The 16346-nt window shown below is 32.5% G+C and overlaps 1 protein-coding gene across 1 annotated transcript; it reads left to right on the forward strand.

Annotated features, from left to right (window-relative positions):
* The first annotated feature begins 481 nt into the window (after positions 1-481).
* LOC134250290 (phosphoglucomutase-1-like) lies at positions 482-15472 on the forward strand. Its single transcript, XM_062732637.1, has 9 exons — positions 482-801; positions 1962-2124; positions 2498-2758; positions 5204-5394; positions 5797-5951; positions 6648-6899; positions 10022-10205; positions 11549-11683; positions 14173-15472. The coding sequence occupies exons 1-9, from the start codon at positions 559-561 to the stop codon at positions 14260-14262; spliced, it is 1674 nt and encodes a 557-aa protein (XP_062588621.1). The 5' UTR covers positions 482-558; the 3' UTR covers positions 14263-15472.
* Positions 15473-16346: the final 874 nt, after the last annotated feature.

The raw sequence follows: 16346 nt of genomic DNA on the forward strand, positions 1-16346 counted from the left end.
ATGACGTAGCTCCCCCTCCCTTCCCTATTTATTTATTTTTTTTATGTTGACAAGAAAGACGATGACAGACTATATTTTGTTTTAGGCCTACCTAACACAGGTAGAACAGTGGCGGATTTAAGGGGGGGCGCACCCGGCGCGCGCCCCCCCTAAAATTGTCAAAGTTAGCGTAAATCAAATATGTCTACTTGGTAGACCTCATTTTAACCCTTCAAAATCTCTAGAATCCAGGAGCTTCCGGGGGCTTCGCCCCCTGGGCCCCCACCAGGGCTTTGGTAGACCTCATTTTAACCATACAAAATCTCTAGAATCCAGGAGCTTTGCCCTGGACCCACTGGGGGCCTCAAGGCGGCCCCCAGACCCCTTGCCTAATTTTGGCGCCCCCCCTAACTCCAAATCCTGGATCCGCGCCTGTAGAAAACATTGATGGGGTTTTTCGGGAAAAAATGTTTGGATTTGAGAGGTTTTAATTTTACACTGCATGACTCATTTCCTACATGCGGCAGAGGTGACTGTCAAGGCCAGTTTCTCTGCTTTTGCACGTTATACCTTGGAGCAATGTCATACTCATCAACTACAGTGTCCACCTCCCCGTTTGAGGGTCAGAAGCCAGGGACAAGTGGACTGAGGAAGGCTGTGAAAGTGTACTTGCAGAAAAACTACACTGAAAATTTTGTGCAAAGTACTTTGGAGGGAGGTCTTGGAAAAATAGAAGGATCTACATTAGTAGTGGGAGGAGATGGTCGTTACTTTGAAAAAGAGGCAGCATCACTCATTATCAAAATGTGTGCAGCTAATGGGGTATGTAGCTAGCTAGCAGAGGATCCGTTTGCATGGTTTGGATGTTTTTAACAGGCATATCCTAGCTTCGGTCTTATTGTGTAGGTTGCTCTATTTTCGCCCCTCACTCTGTGAAAATTATTGACAATGTCTGGGCAAAGAGAAAATTTGGACTTTACACATTGGCCAAAATGATCTTTTTTTTCAGAAGTTACCTCAGGACTCAAAATGCAGCAAGACTGCAACTTAACACTAACTTCATTCTCACAATAATTGCTTTTAAAGAGTCACAAAGAATAAACTCACCTTGATTTAATGATATTGCAAGCAATAGCAATAATCCCAATACTGCATTATTGTTAGCAGAGTAGGTAAATATTGTGGATTCGCTCAGAATCATTTTTAAATTAATTTGTTGATGTCAATGTTCATGGGCAAGCAGAATTTTGTTGGCTCATGGATATTTCATGGGTAATTTGTATTAAGTTGTAGATATATGAGACTCAGTGAATAATTAAATGATAAAATAATTGTTCGTGGGGATAAAAATTTGTACTGAAAGATGACCAAAGAAAGTCAGTCAATATATCAGCTAGATATCAACAGTGGTTAGAGCCCTCGCACATCAGCCCAGAGGCCCTTCATGGGTTGAGTCCCAGTTGAGACTTTTGATTTTTTCACTACAAGTGACACTTGGCAACCAGCAAAGTTGGATACATTTAGCCCACTATTCCTTTGGAATATGATATACAGCATTTCCTGACCTGATAGAATTTGGCCCTATGGGGACGAATTTCTACAAAGAGGGGGAATACGTTACCGGTTTCACAGTTGCATGAAAATCAGCCAATATATCAGGTCTCAATAGCTCATTGGTTAGAGTGCTTGCAAGGTATGCCAGAGGAACTGGGTTTGAGTCCTGGTTGAGACTTGATTTTTCATCACCGGTGACACCAAATATTATCAGGGAGGGGAAAATTGCAGCGCACCAGACCAGGCCCCTTGAATCTCCAGTCACATGCTTTACCAACTGAGCTTTCTGGCAATTGGATGTCAAACCATCTGACTGCCAGACTTAAAATATCATTGTCAAATCTGAAGCAGTAGTCTAAGTCTTTGATCATTCTTGTCTTGAAATTAAATGCACCAAAAAACCCATGATATTCTCTTTCTTATTTTAGGTATCCAAAGTAATAGTGGCTCAGAATGCCTTGATGTCAACTCCATCTGTGTCCTGCGTGATTCGTAAATATAAAACTAATGGAGGAATTATACTGACGGCCAGTCACAACCCAGGCGGCCCTGATGCCGATTTTGGTATTAAATATAACACAGAAAATGGAGGTAAAATACTATATGGAAAGACATCTCTTTAAATTGTCAGATTCAATTTTTCATAGGCAATGTTTATTTAAAAGAAAAACAAGCTAAAAAGGGGTGCAGTGCCACATATAAAGCCTGCACTGTGAGAAGGGGAATAACTCAGGCTGATCATGAAACTTTGTGATTCAAGATAATCTTGAGTGATCCTATTTATGATTATACTTTAATATGAGAGTAAAAATGATTTGAAATTAATATGATGATAAATGAAATTTGCAATAATTTACAAAAAATGCATTTAAATTGATCTACTCTAAAGACTTAAAAGTTTTTCCAGATATGATATAGTCTATACTCTATAGTACATGTCTATATTTTCTGTATTTTTTTTCAGGTCCTGCTCCAGAAAATGTCACCAATAAAATATTTGAAAGAACAAAGAGCATAAGTCAATACAAAATCTGCCCTGATCTAAATGTTGACCTATCCAAAACTGGCCAATCAACATACACAGTTGATGGAAGAGAATTCACAGTTCAGATAATAGACTCAGTGTGCGATTATGTGGAATACATGAAGGAGATATTTGACTTTCCATTATTGAAAAGTTATCTTTCCTCAGGAAAACAAGTTCTTATTGATTCCATGAATGGAGGTCAGTTTAACTGGAACACATTACATTAATTAATTTTTTTTTCTTCAAAATTTTCCCTGAATGCAGTCTGGTTGGTAAAAAGAGTTATCTCTCTTTGCTCATTTTAAGAAATGACTTTGCCTGATATTCCAAATACCACATTGTTTTGTGAAAACAGAATAATTAGGCTACTGTAATCCAGTCTTTCTTGTAGTTTTCTCTGCAATATATTTTATTTACGACAGTAAAATTATAGAAAAATGTTACTATTCCCTACATATACATCTCTCCCATAGTAATATAATTTGAGAAAAATATTAATGCTTGCATGGTCAATGGTCATACCTAATTTATCGGCACCTGTAAAATACAATTTTTCTGCATGATTGTATTGGTTTTTCCTAGATAAGTAAAATCCAAAGGATTGCATTTAATTATTCATGATTCTCACACTATAGCAGACTAAAATCCCTACCTAAAAATACAAAATTATTGCACTTTTATCTTATTTACTACTTTGTCAAGATTACTCAAAACTCTGGTATGTAATTATGATGTCATCATTATTTCTAGTTTGATCATGATGTCATAATCTTATGACACTGGAAGTAATACTAGCTGACTTGCATAAATCTTAATTATAGGTGTTAATTAATTAAATTTTAAAAAATCCACTTAATTTGTTAATGCAGTGTATATGTTTTAATTTTTTTTTAATTTGATTAAAAAAACATTGGATTATTTTAAAGAATGATATTTATTTTACTCTTTGGGTTCATTAGCTAAACCAAGAAGTAAACAGCATGTATAATGTAGAGATCATCTCCTTACAAAATCACATTAATTAATCATTGCCTTGAGCTGTCAATCAAGTTGTGTATTGATTTATTTATTTTCACCCAAGTGATTGGACTATCATATCTTCCTAATTGCCATAGGGAAATCTTGCTTATTTTTGATTGGCTGTTGATAAAAACCACATAATATTAATCTGATGACGGGTACAAGGCGGTTACAGAAAATTACACACGTCAGTTGCGTAATGCTTTACTACAGCGTAGTATGGGTACAAACCCAGAAACTGTCATCATACCTACGAACATATTTATCTTCAGACTCATGCTGCCAGTGTTAATCGTTCTCTACCATAGTTTACCCCACCCCTGCCTGAACAAATCATCAGCATAACTTTTATACAGTGGAGCCCTCTTAATATAATGTCTTTTTAATTAGGAGGAAGGAACAGCTCGTACAAGTCAGAGACTTAGTTTATGCATCTATATAGGCTCCTTATGTACCAAAATCAAATGTATCTCACTATTAACTCTAGCATGCAGGAGTAGGACAAAGGATAATTAAGATTTTGGAATTACAGCAATTAACTTGTACATTTGTACATGAGATTGCTAAAAACATCTCTATCATGAAGGGTTTTTTTTTTAATTATCCACATAAATATGACACATTTCACAAACCAATGTTATACGTTTAATTTATTTTCAAGACATTTAAAATGTTCTTGATATTTAAAATAATTATTATGTGTGAATTAATTATTTAACATTGAAATATATAAAAAATTTCAAACTTCAAATAAGGACAACATATAAGTCACTGTAAATGAGAGTTGCAAAAAAAAAGGCAAGTCTTGGTCTTTTTTTATAATTTCTATAAATTATTGTGGACCTGTTGATATGATAATGTTCTACAAAAAATGTCATTTTTACAAGTACATATATCTTTATATTAATTTAATGCATTAATTTAAAAGTAGCCATACATTTTTTCTTTCTTAATTGATCTCCAAAGAAGATTAATGCAAATATCAGAATGTTTCCTTGCGATCGGGCTTCTGTTTTCTCATATTGTTAAATGATTCTTGAACACATCGTGTCAGTAACTCGGATGTGATTTATCTAAAACTAAACAGAATGCTTTTTAATCTATGAAATTTAGAAATATGTATGCAATTAAGAATAACAAATTCAAGTACACATTTTTCAAGAATAAAATTAAAAAGTCATATTTATAGTTAGGTTAAGACTGATAAGACATACTGAAAAGGTAGAATCAATCTGTGCATCATTAGCAAGGGGTAGATCACTAAAATTGAATATCACTAACAATTTACAATTGAACAATTAATTCATTCAATATCAATGGTTATAGCCATCTTTCTTAAAGTTAATGAATTGTTTTAAAACATTACTTTTCACTAAAAACCTATCCAATTTTTAAGGGTGTTAATTGCTAAAGTTGTGACTTGTTAAAAATTCCACTTGCAAAATACAAAAGATTTCTCTGGCTAAGAAGAAGATTGATTATTAAGGTTTGGTCATTTCACAGTTTTGTTGATATAAGTAACTAAGACACAAAAATTAGTTCTTCAAATTCGAATTAGACTTATTTTATTTTTTTAAAACAAAAAATTCAACTTCATAATTTGTACCATTCTCTCTATTATAGTTATGGGTCCATATGCTAAGAAAGTATTTTGTGAAGAGCTTGGAGCCCCAGAATCAAGTGTTGTCAACTGTGTACCCCTAGAAGACTTTGGGGGAAAACACCCCGACCCTAACCTGACCTATGCTGCAGATTTAGTGGCAGAAATGGCCAAAGGGAAACATGACTTTGGTGCTGCATTTGATGGAGATGGGGTAAGTGTGTTTTGTCTAATGCAATTATTTTAGGAAATTTTGTCTCTACTTTAGCCTATAAAGAATAAAATGTTGTATGTGAAACCATGTAAAAATAAATGTTTAGCTGTTCAGCCTGTTGTCTTCTGATCATTATTAAATTACATCTTAAAAACAAAGTACATAGTAAAACCCAATTATTATGAATGCACTTATAATGAATTGAAGCCTACAGTGAAGTTATTATCATTTTCTTGTACAAGACAATTAAATTATAATCTCGCAAGGTTAAAAAAAAAATCATTTTGAAATTTGAAAAGTGCAGATTCATTTATATGCTGGCGGCAGACAGGTTTGAATATGTTGTCCAATTTTTTGCAAAACAGAGATTTTTTATTTTAAATTAATTATTTAAATTAACAGGACAGAAACATGATTTTGGGAAAGAATGCCTTCTTTGTGACCCCGTCAGATTCCTTGGCTGTTTTGGCCCACTATCTGGAATGCATCCCATATTTCAAAAAGACAGGGGTCAAAGGTTACGCCCGAAGTATGCCAACAAGTGGAGCAGTCGACAGGTTGGCGATAAGGCAGACACAATTAATAGAGAAAAAGTGTAACAAATTAATAGAAGAATTTGGACATTATGGTGAAATATCATATAATTCATAATGCAAAGACTTTGGACAATTTTTTTTTTGTCTGCTGAACTATGGCAAGAAAATTATGCATTCCATGTTTTGCTGGGAAAATTTGTTCTTTTTTTTGTGGTTGAAGTATTTTTAACATTGGAAGCTTTGATCCTGTAGTGTTGAATGAGTGCAGATGTAATGAAGCTTCATTAGAACTGAATTACTGTCAAAAATACTTGTTCTTTAATCCAGTTTAATTTCCTTTCAACAAAACAATTTTCCACTCAGAGTGATCAAAGAGAAGAAGAGAAAAGTGAAAACTCAAATTTTCAACAAAACAAAAACTCTAATTAAATAACTGTTAACAAAAATACATATTAACTTTATTTTATGAAAAGACAATAAACACATAATACAAAGGATGAGCAGGAAATGATACTACATAATACTAGATACAGAAAGTGACAATGAAGTTGTTTAAATTCTAGTGTGAAAAACTGGGTACATGTAATTTATATAAGATCCAAGGTTAATAGCTTTGAAATTAATTTTATCACATAAAACTTTTTAATGATAATTAAATTTTACTAATAATTAACCAGTTTATGCAATCAAATATAAATAACTAAATTCGTTTTCCAGAGTTGCTAAAGCCAAAAAGCAGACCTGTTTTGAGGTCCCTACTGGATGGAAATTTTTCGGCAATTTGATGGATGCTGGACGCTTGTCCCTTTGTGGGGAGGAAAGCTTTGGTACGGGGTCAGACCACATTCGAGAGAAAGATGGACTCTGGGCAGTTCTGGCCTGGTTATCTGTCCTAGCCAATCAGAACTGCAGTGTGGAACAGTGTATAAAGAATCACTGGCAGACTTATGGGAGGAATTTTTATACAAGGCAAGTACTGGTATAACTCAGTCTGTACATTTCTTACTGAAGTTAGGGTAAATACCATAGCTGTTCTAGTTGGTGCTCTTGGTGCCTCAGAATTGTATGTTGATGTATATTGTTTAAAGATCATTATATTCTGCACAGCAGGGGAGATAAATTATGCAATTTTCAATCATAAACATTTAAACTTGATGTTTTGATTGTCAAGAGTCAATATGAAAAGTGATACGATCCCTATGTAATAGTCTAAGAGGTGATAATGGAATAAAAGGGCCTTGTATCAGTGTTCATGCGCTTACAAAAAAGATTATGAAATGAATGTCAATACGAGCCAAATTCATGCAGGTATGATTAAAAAAAAATAAAAAATAAAAAAAAAAATAGCGACTGCATTAATTGAAAAATTAACCACTGTAAATTCCAAAAGAGTCCTTGAAAAAAAATTGCAGAAAATTATCAAACAACAATTACTTTGGCAATTTAAATTTTTAAAAATTGTTTCTTTTTATGTGTTCCTGTTTAAAATGACATGTATATTTGTGTCTCTAATGGTCAAAGAGTCAAAAAAGTTGACAAGAAACCAAGCCAGACTTGTTTAAAAATCATGATTCAGTTGTTTGAATATTTTTTCTCCTCATGAAGAGAATAAAAAAGGTCTGGTAACTTTAAAGTCTTGCTTTTTATATAATATTCACCAAAATATATTCAAAATAAGCATACACTTAGTAGATAAAATCATGTGTAACATATAGAAAAAAAGAATGGAAATTAAATCACAGGACAGGATTTTTTTGGGGGTGGGGGGGTGGGGGGTTGTTTTATTTCTCAATGCCCCATTTGAGAATTTATCACTCATGCAGAGATGTCATCTGTTTTAGGTAATATGCCAGAAATTTTTACCTATTGAATTGCAGGGCACTTCTAAGTTCTTTCTGTAGCAGTGAGGGTTCTTTATTGTACATAGCCCCATGTGACACAAGATTTTAGTTTTTAATGTCTCCTTTGAAAGAATTGCCCCAGGTATGACTTTCACATCTAATATACCAGGTGCTTGTTGAATGGACAATCACTACCTATATTTCGTAGCAGCAGGGAAGAAAATCAAACTAGAACTAATCAAAAAAAGAGTGCCCCAACCACTAGCCTACCATGATCAGTAGTTTCACAAAACGTAATACATTTACATTATTCTCTTTAGAGAAGTGAACAGGCATCAATGTAGGTGAAAGCCTGTCCACTTCTCTAAAGAGAATAGATTTACATAGGCACAGTTTTGTGATGGGATTTCTTTGAACAAAAATATTGAATTCAAGCAATATACAACAGCAAACATTATTGAATGTTCTCTGATGTTTATTATAATATTGAGAAAAAAATAGGGTAATTGTGAGAAACTGGTATGACATATGTCAATATCTGAGGGAGAATTGTTTGTTCAGGGACAGCAAGAGCTCTTATCTAATAGATGGTGCTGAAATGACTTCCTTGTCAAAGAATGTGGGTGAAGATAAAGGTTAATGAAAAACAGGGAATTCAGGTGGAAATTTACGGAAGTTTTAAATTCGTGATCTCGATTCTTATTCAAACAAAGTCTTATTTGTCGGAAGGACCTCAACTACATTTTAGCAACTTTGTACAGTGTTCTGCTGTGTAAATTCATCATTAAATGGTCAAAATTATTCCAATGATTTTTGAATTAAAATTCTTTTAATTTTCTTGTACTCAGTACATTATGTTACCTTGTATCTAAATCAAGAAAATAAAATTTGGACATCCCAGTGAAAAGAATCAAACTCGATTGTATACCGTATAATCCATATTAACCGCCCCTGCCCCTACAAGCGCCCCCTTAGGACTTTTTCAATTGTCAGGAAATAAGGGCCCCCTCTACAGCAATTAAAATCATATAGAATCGTTTCAAAAATTTGAAGAAAGTGAAAATGAAACTTGTTTATAATCCATTTCTCAGTGGAAAATGAATAATTTAGCCTAATTTGGGTGGATTATTTCACGTAAAGTACAGTTAGACATTATTTAAGTGGTTCCTTGTATTTATATTTTTTTTCAAAAGATTTTTTGAAGTTTAAGTATGACATTAAATATTATAAAGACAATACGAAAATAACCGCCCCCTTTTCGCAATTTCCTAAGTGCCCAGGGTGGTTAATAGGGATTATACGGTTAATGTTTATTATTTATCTGATAAGTTGTATAAAATACCCTGCAACCATTCACATTCCATTATAAGTACATTAGATAGCTTCATAATTGATGTACAACTTTTCTGTTGTAAAATTATCATTTATCATGATGAAGAATTTTAATTATTAACCCAGATATATGTTTGCCTCCAGGGTTTTCAGAACAACACAGGTAGAATTTGATTATTACATGTACATGCATTTTTTTATACAGGCATAAGAAACAAAAATTATAAAGCATATTTCTACTGAAAGAGAAAAATGAATACTTTAAATGAAGTTCATAATTACCCAACTCTGCCAAAATAAATGAGCTAATTCCCCCCTGCCCCCTTTAATAATGAGACTAGCAGGTTATGGTAATTGCACACTGTGAATGCTGTGCTCTGAAGTGACCTCATGCTGGGAATGCTATGATAATGGAACTGTCAGAGATGCACAGTTACATTACTGTCAAATTGGTAATAGCAAATGCCATCCATATCCAGAGCTATTTCTTATCTGTGACCCACTTCACAGGCTAAAGTACTTCTGTAAAATTTATATCCTGACACCCATTGTTTGCCAAGTAGCAAATTACAGTGTTGACAAACATTGTACTATTTACAGATGCAACTTGACTATTTCTGTTTCCTTGTTAAATTATTAATCTTGAATTACTGGTACATTACTTTTTAAGAACTTTGTTTTTTTTTACCAGTTTGGTCTTGTTAAAAAAAAAATTAAGTAAAAATTCATATACTGTTTTAAAACAATTAATGATATTTGGAATTTTTGAAAATATGAGAATATTCTGAAAGTCTGAAAATATTAAACTGATTAATTATAAATCATTTATGGAAATTTGATTTGGTTGCTAAAAGACTTGAAAATGAATATCATAATAGATAGAATAATTCATTACAAATTTTTCTTTTAATTACACAGATATGACTATGAGAACTGTGAATCTGATCCAGCCAATAAAATGATGGCAAATTTAAATTTGTACGTTGCTGATCAATCAAATATCGGAAAGGTATTCAGTTCCGGGGACAAATCCTACACGCTAGCCAAGGCAGACAACTTCTCCTACACCGACCCTGTAGACAACTCTGTCAGTAAGAATCAGGTGAGCTAAAAATAACCCTCGTTCTTACTATAAATTGACCACCGTTATTTTTACTTTATTTGGAAGCAAGTATAAACAGGACCTTAGTTTCCTGCGACTGTCCCAATTTACGTCTTGACTTCTTTCTTCACCCACTCTCACCATTTCCTGAGATATTTCATCAGAAATTGTGTGGTACGACTCGGTGAAAATCAGGTTGCATCATTCATTGCGGTCAGATCGTAGCATCACGAGATGTGGAACACGTACACCGAGTTTACATACTCCCACTTACGACAATATCCTGTTGCTTATTGGTACATGCAGTACATAAGTATTTTCCGCACACCTTAAGAACTAGATGTTTACATGTATTTACTTAAAATATTAAAGCTATTTATAATGCAAACTTCTCTGAATTTTTTTTTCCAATTTGGGGGAAAGCAATTAATATAATATATATATTAATTCATTCATCAGGTTGCAAGTGGGGGTAAAAATCATCAGAAACCTTATACTCATTACGGAAAAATTATATAAATAATTCAGATATCTGATAAATGGGATTGTAATATCAGGCATTGTCTGCCACTTTCCCCAGTTTGTGACACCTTTCACCACCCACTTTCCTCAGTTTTCATTAGCATCAAGAGATATTAGGAAGAAAACATCCTTAGGTGTTGTCAAATCTTGATCTCTTGCGTGCAAAAGAAATTATTTGTCTATATAGACTCACACCTTTTCATATATTGTCTCCTCAGAGTTTAGTAAGCGTCCATGTCACACTTTAAGTTTCAAGTTCATGTAATAATCCTTAGATATTCTTGTTTTGTCATGTGTCACACTTTAAGTTTCAAGTTCATGTGAAAGTCCCAGATAACTGTAGAAATTTTTATTTTATACAGATGAAAAATGCCAATATAGTGTTAGAGGTTTAGATTTTTTTAAGCTTCTTTGAATACTTTTACAACCATTAAAAGACCAAATGTGACAACTTTTAACAAATCTAAGCCTGAAATCCTTTTCAAAGGTTTAAGTATTTTCATATATTACCAAACATCTTTATAAATTTCACAATCAAAAGTTAATTAAATTTAATGGCAATGAAATGTAAGTTTAATAAACTAAGCCATACCAGTATGGTATAAGGGTATAGCTAGGCTATGAAAGATTTGCATGCAATTTATAGTGCCGTAATTATGGAGAAAGTTTATCTTTTCAGATTAATCTAAATTAAGTTACATGTACTGTAAAACCAGCAACTCAGTTTATCAAAATATCAAAATGCAATCAATAATTTTGCAGCAGTTATATTGGATTTGAAGACAATTGTGTTGTAATTGTACTTCCTGATTTCGCTGTAGGGTATTCGTTTGATCTTTTCCGATGACTCCCGCATCATTTTCCGCCTCAGTGGGACAGGAAGCAGTGGAGCCACCATTCGGCTGTATCTGGAGGGGTACGAGAGTGATGCAGCTAAATACGAAATGGATCCACAGGTATACGACAATTTTCAAAAAATAATTAAGTCTTAATTGGCATATTCTGAGATTAGTATCGGTAGTAGTGTTGCGAATATAAAGTTATTTCAAAAGCTTAGGCTGGCTAAAATTAATTCTATACATTTAACATCACCTATAAACTTGAAATCCTCTGAGGGAGGAAGGAAAAAATAAAACAAACAAAATCTTCAAACAAATGATTATTTATTCATCAAGATGAATTAAAATTCTGTCAATACTTGTAATTATGTAGGCTTAAATTATTGTTTAATAATCATTTTCAGCAAACCTGTTTTTAAATGATAAATTAGACTCTCAGAGGGTTCAAATATTGTCTCTTTCTATGGGATGTATATTTTTGGTGCTAAAAGTAAAAGCAAACTGAGACAGAAACTTGAAAAAATGTTTGTTCTTTCAAAGTGCCAATTTCTCTGAAACCTACGCATGGGGGGTGACGATAAACGTAGAAACAACTTTGGACAGTCTTACACAAAATTAAGAGATCTAAAACAATTTCATTTCTTTTGAACTTTTGCTTGTCTTTTTAACTTCAAGAACAGATGTATGATGTAATTAATAATCATGGTGGCAGCTGGTTGTGTAATGGTTTCAAATAAGAAATTAGAAATATTGAGCTATTTTAATCCTCCCTACTTCAGATATCCAGTGTTAGCCAAGTTTAATATTGGAAGAATTTCATATGTTCTGACATAAATTTCATAATCCTCTTTTGAAACATTGAAGATTGAAGTGCACATGCCTTTCTAATAACCTGAATAACCAAATTATATAAATACATTAATTTCTTTATCATGAACTATTTAAAATAGGTTGCACTTGGGTTATGTAAAACTCAGGTATTTTAGTGATCAACAGTAATTTAATTGTTAAGTTAAAAGTACGTAAAAAGATTAATGAATGGTAATTTTACCATAAATTATACCTTCAATATATATATATTTTAATAAATGTATTTTTTTAAATACAAACATAGTTGTTTAGTTATATATCTATCATTTATTATTATAAATAAATGTGAGATGTACATGAATGTTTACTTCAAAATATAAATACAGTAGCCCATTTAATCTAGATGCTTTACATCTCGGACAAAATTTATATCTACAAATTTAAACACTTGATCAACCTGGAGATACTTGGAAATATGTCAAGTGTCCAAATTAATAAAGCACAACAACATATAAAGCATCTATTGAAGTATTGTACTTTTGCCAAGGCTATTACTGTTGGGTTAAACATAATGCATTGTTTTTCATTTTGATTTAATTAGATACTAATGAGATAAGGGGGTGTAAATTTATAGCCATTTTATTATATTGTTTATCATTTATTTCTGCCTCCTCCATGCTATAAGCATAATTTATGAATACAATAAATTCTGGGTTCCATATTCCAGAATGCTAAAGGTTTTAAATTATCCTTATTAATTATTCCTAGCCTTTATACCTGTGCAGTAAAAAACCTATAATTAAGATTTACAATCGGAAAAATGAGATCACTTGAATCAGTCTGTTTATCAAACTGTCATCTTTCTGGCAAAGGTATTTGAGTGAAATTATAAGGTGACCATTAAATATTTGTATTTGTCTTTCCCTTTTAATAAAACATTTTTAGCTGAAATCCTATATGTATAACCTAAAAGGCATCCTCAATTCATTAAGTATAATTTTCAAACAAAGATAAATTGTCTTTAACTGGATATACACTTTTCTTCCATTTATTTAAGAACTGTGTAATGAGAAACATCAATTATATTTGCATTCAAAGTTTTTATTTCTTTTATAAAAGTGCTGGTAAATATAGATACTGAAAAATTGCCAAGGTTTTATATCATTCCACTCACTTAAGGTAGTGCTATTAACAATTATATTGCTTCTCATAAGTTGTCCATAAGATCTTAAAGATTGTAAATACATATGTATACAAAGGAGTACATGTCCTGTTTATATCAATACTTAGAAAACATACCTCAATTCTATTTGGATTTTAAAAGTTCTTCAGTTTATATGCATATAATCTTAAAACTCTTATGACTTTGTTGACTTAAAAGTCTGAGAAATGATGTAAATTTATCAGATAGCAATATTTGCTTGAGTTAATTACACATGTACATGTATAGATTTCTTGCGGATTGCATTTAATTGCGATGCAATATTCACTTGATTTTATTACTGTATTGAGTTATTCTTGCTGATTAATGTATTGCGATGCAATATTCACTTGATTAATATTGAGTTATTCTTGCAGATTAATGTATTGCGATGCAAAATTCACTTGATTATTGCGTTTTTCTTGCAGGTTACATTGCGATGCAGTATTTTCTTGATTTAATTATTAAGTTCTTGCAGGTTGCATTGTGAATTTGCGATGCAGTATTCACTTGATTTAATTATTGAGTTATTCTTGCAGATTCATGTATTACGACACAATATTCACTTGATTTAATTATTGCTTTCTTTTTGCAGGTTGTATTGCGTCCACTGATTGAAATTGCACTAGATGTATCCCAGCTTCCCCAGTTGACAGGGAGAGATGCACCCACAGTCATCACGTAGACGTGTTCAACACACAAGTCTTAATTAAACGACATTTTAAATTAGCTTTACTTTATTCTAAAATAAGGCTTGTAATACTTTGATGAACACATACTGTAATCATTTTGCATAATACATGCATATTTTTGTATATTTATTAGTGCATTTTTAAAATCTTTATCTAGCTTTGTTTATATGTTAAACAAAACCCTAAAAAGCCATAATTTATGTGTTACAATTATTCTTTAACTTTAATTCAATATTTTTATTGAACTCAGCATGTTTTATTAATGTGTGTAAAATACTTTTTTTATTTTAATTTTGATTTGAATGATTGTGTACTTTACTGTTCATTTACATATAAAATGGAGCTCCTCAGGTTTGTTGATGATAAGGGTACAAAAACAAACTTGACCTCAGTTTTCTATGTCAAGTCACCACGGGTCAAGTATTGCCACACAGATATCCACTGAATAACAATTCAGATTTGTTTATCAAGGTTATCGCATGTTCAGATTTTGTAAGAGCTGTATATAATACTGTGATGAGGTCCTTGGATTTTTGCCATCTTTCTATGTTGACATAATTTCATTTACTTTAAACAAGTGTGTTGACAAAAATAGGTTAAGTACAGATTAACCAGATAATGGGGAGAGGAGTCAGGTGCTATGATTGGGGGGTCTTAGATCATCTCCCCACCATAAATTGGGCTATAGCAATAGTAAATGACGTAACCTCATCAACAGTTATTCTGCTTTTTTATGTGGCTGATGAAGAGAGCTGGTGTTTGGGTTTTTGTTTGATTGAAGTCTGGCCACATGAGGGGTGTAAAATACTGACCAGCCATGAGTGTTTGATCTTCAGTTACCCATCACCCAAGTGTGAAGTACAGTCAAAGAAAATGTGTTAATTAACTCCAATAACTTCCTCTTTTATGAATGCCCTCTGAGAAAGTTGTTTAGAGTCCCATGAAGAGTGGAAAATTTTCTCGCCAAACATACAAAGACTTTGATACTGAGTGATGTAGCCCCAGGAGTTTGTTAAGATGGTTCATTAGCACTAACTGTACCTCTCTTTTTGTAGTGTGGGCCCCAGGGAGGGAGTGCATTGGATGATAGGAGTTACTGTGTGAAAATAATTATCTAATCACTTATTTTTGCATCATTGGTGCTTTTGATTTTATTGTTATGGCTTGTTAATCAATACTGTTGAATAAAAGCAGAATTGTGAATTTTTGTTATATTAATTTATCAGTTGTCTGAAGTATGAAATTAGGTGAACCAGGGCCTCATTTTACAAAAGAACTAGTACTATAACTACTAATTAAGACCAAAATGTAAATTTTGCACTTAACTCTTTTTCTTTTTTTATGTTAATCTAAAATAGTTTTAACCTTTCTGAATATAATTTCCCAAGATATTTTTATGCGGCAATTTTCAACAAAAAACATTAATTTTACAAGATTTTCTGATCAACTAAAGGTTGTGGTGTTTAGTGGCAAGTTCTTTTGTAAAATGGGCCCCAGGGCAGTATACATTAGACTTTGCTCAATGTAAACAGTACACTGCAGCTACAAGTAATTGCATTTAAGATAGCATAAAAACTAAAAATACCGGGAATGTTTTTGTCTAAACCTGCTAATTATACAAGTATTAGCAAGGTACAGAAGATACTCTGTCTAAATACTAGAACAACATTTCATGTCATCAAGCAGTCAAAGCCAATTTACTAGTTACTAGTATTGTTACATCAACATAACCTCAAAGACTTCCTGAACTAATTATTTCAGCTCACAGCAAAAGTCAGTTATGCTGTAGATGCATCTTCTCAACAAGAGAAAATTTCAGCGAGATAAAACTTGGTCGCAAAATAATTCATGTACCAAGACATAAGTATTCTCCTTCAATTTATGTGTTAACCTTTGCATTTAAAAATGTACACTGCAGGTTTAGTTCAATTTTATAATCCTGTTGTGTATCTTGTTCTTCACTTTTAGTTTGCATACTTGGCAAGTCATCAAGGCTGTAGTACCATTGTCCTATATATATTAATCTCTCACGTATGCATGATCTATAGATTACAGTTATTGGCTCTCCTGAGTAAAA

The sequence above is a fragment of the Saccostrea cucullata genome, unplaced genomic scaffold (assembly GCF_032062105.1).
Source record: "Saccostrea cucullata isolate Sc308-1 unplaced genomic scaffold, CSIRO_AGI_Scuc_v1 ctg473, whole genome shotgun sequence".
Classification (NCBI taxonomy): Eukaryota; Metazoa; Mollusca; class Bivalvia; order Ostreida; family Ostreidae; genus Saccostrea; species Saccostrea cuccullata.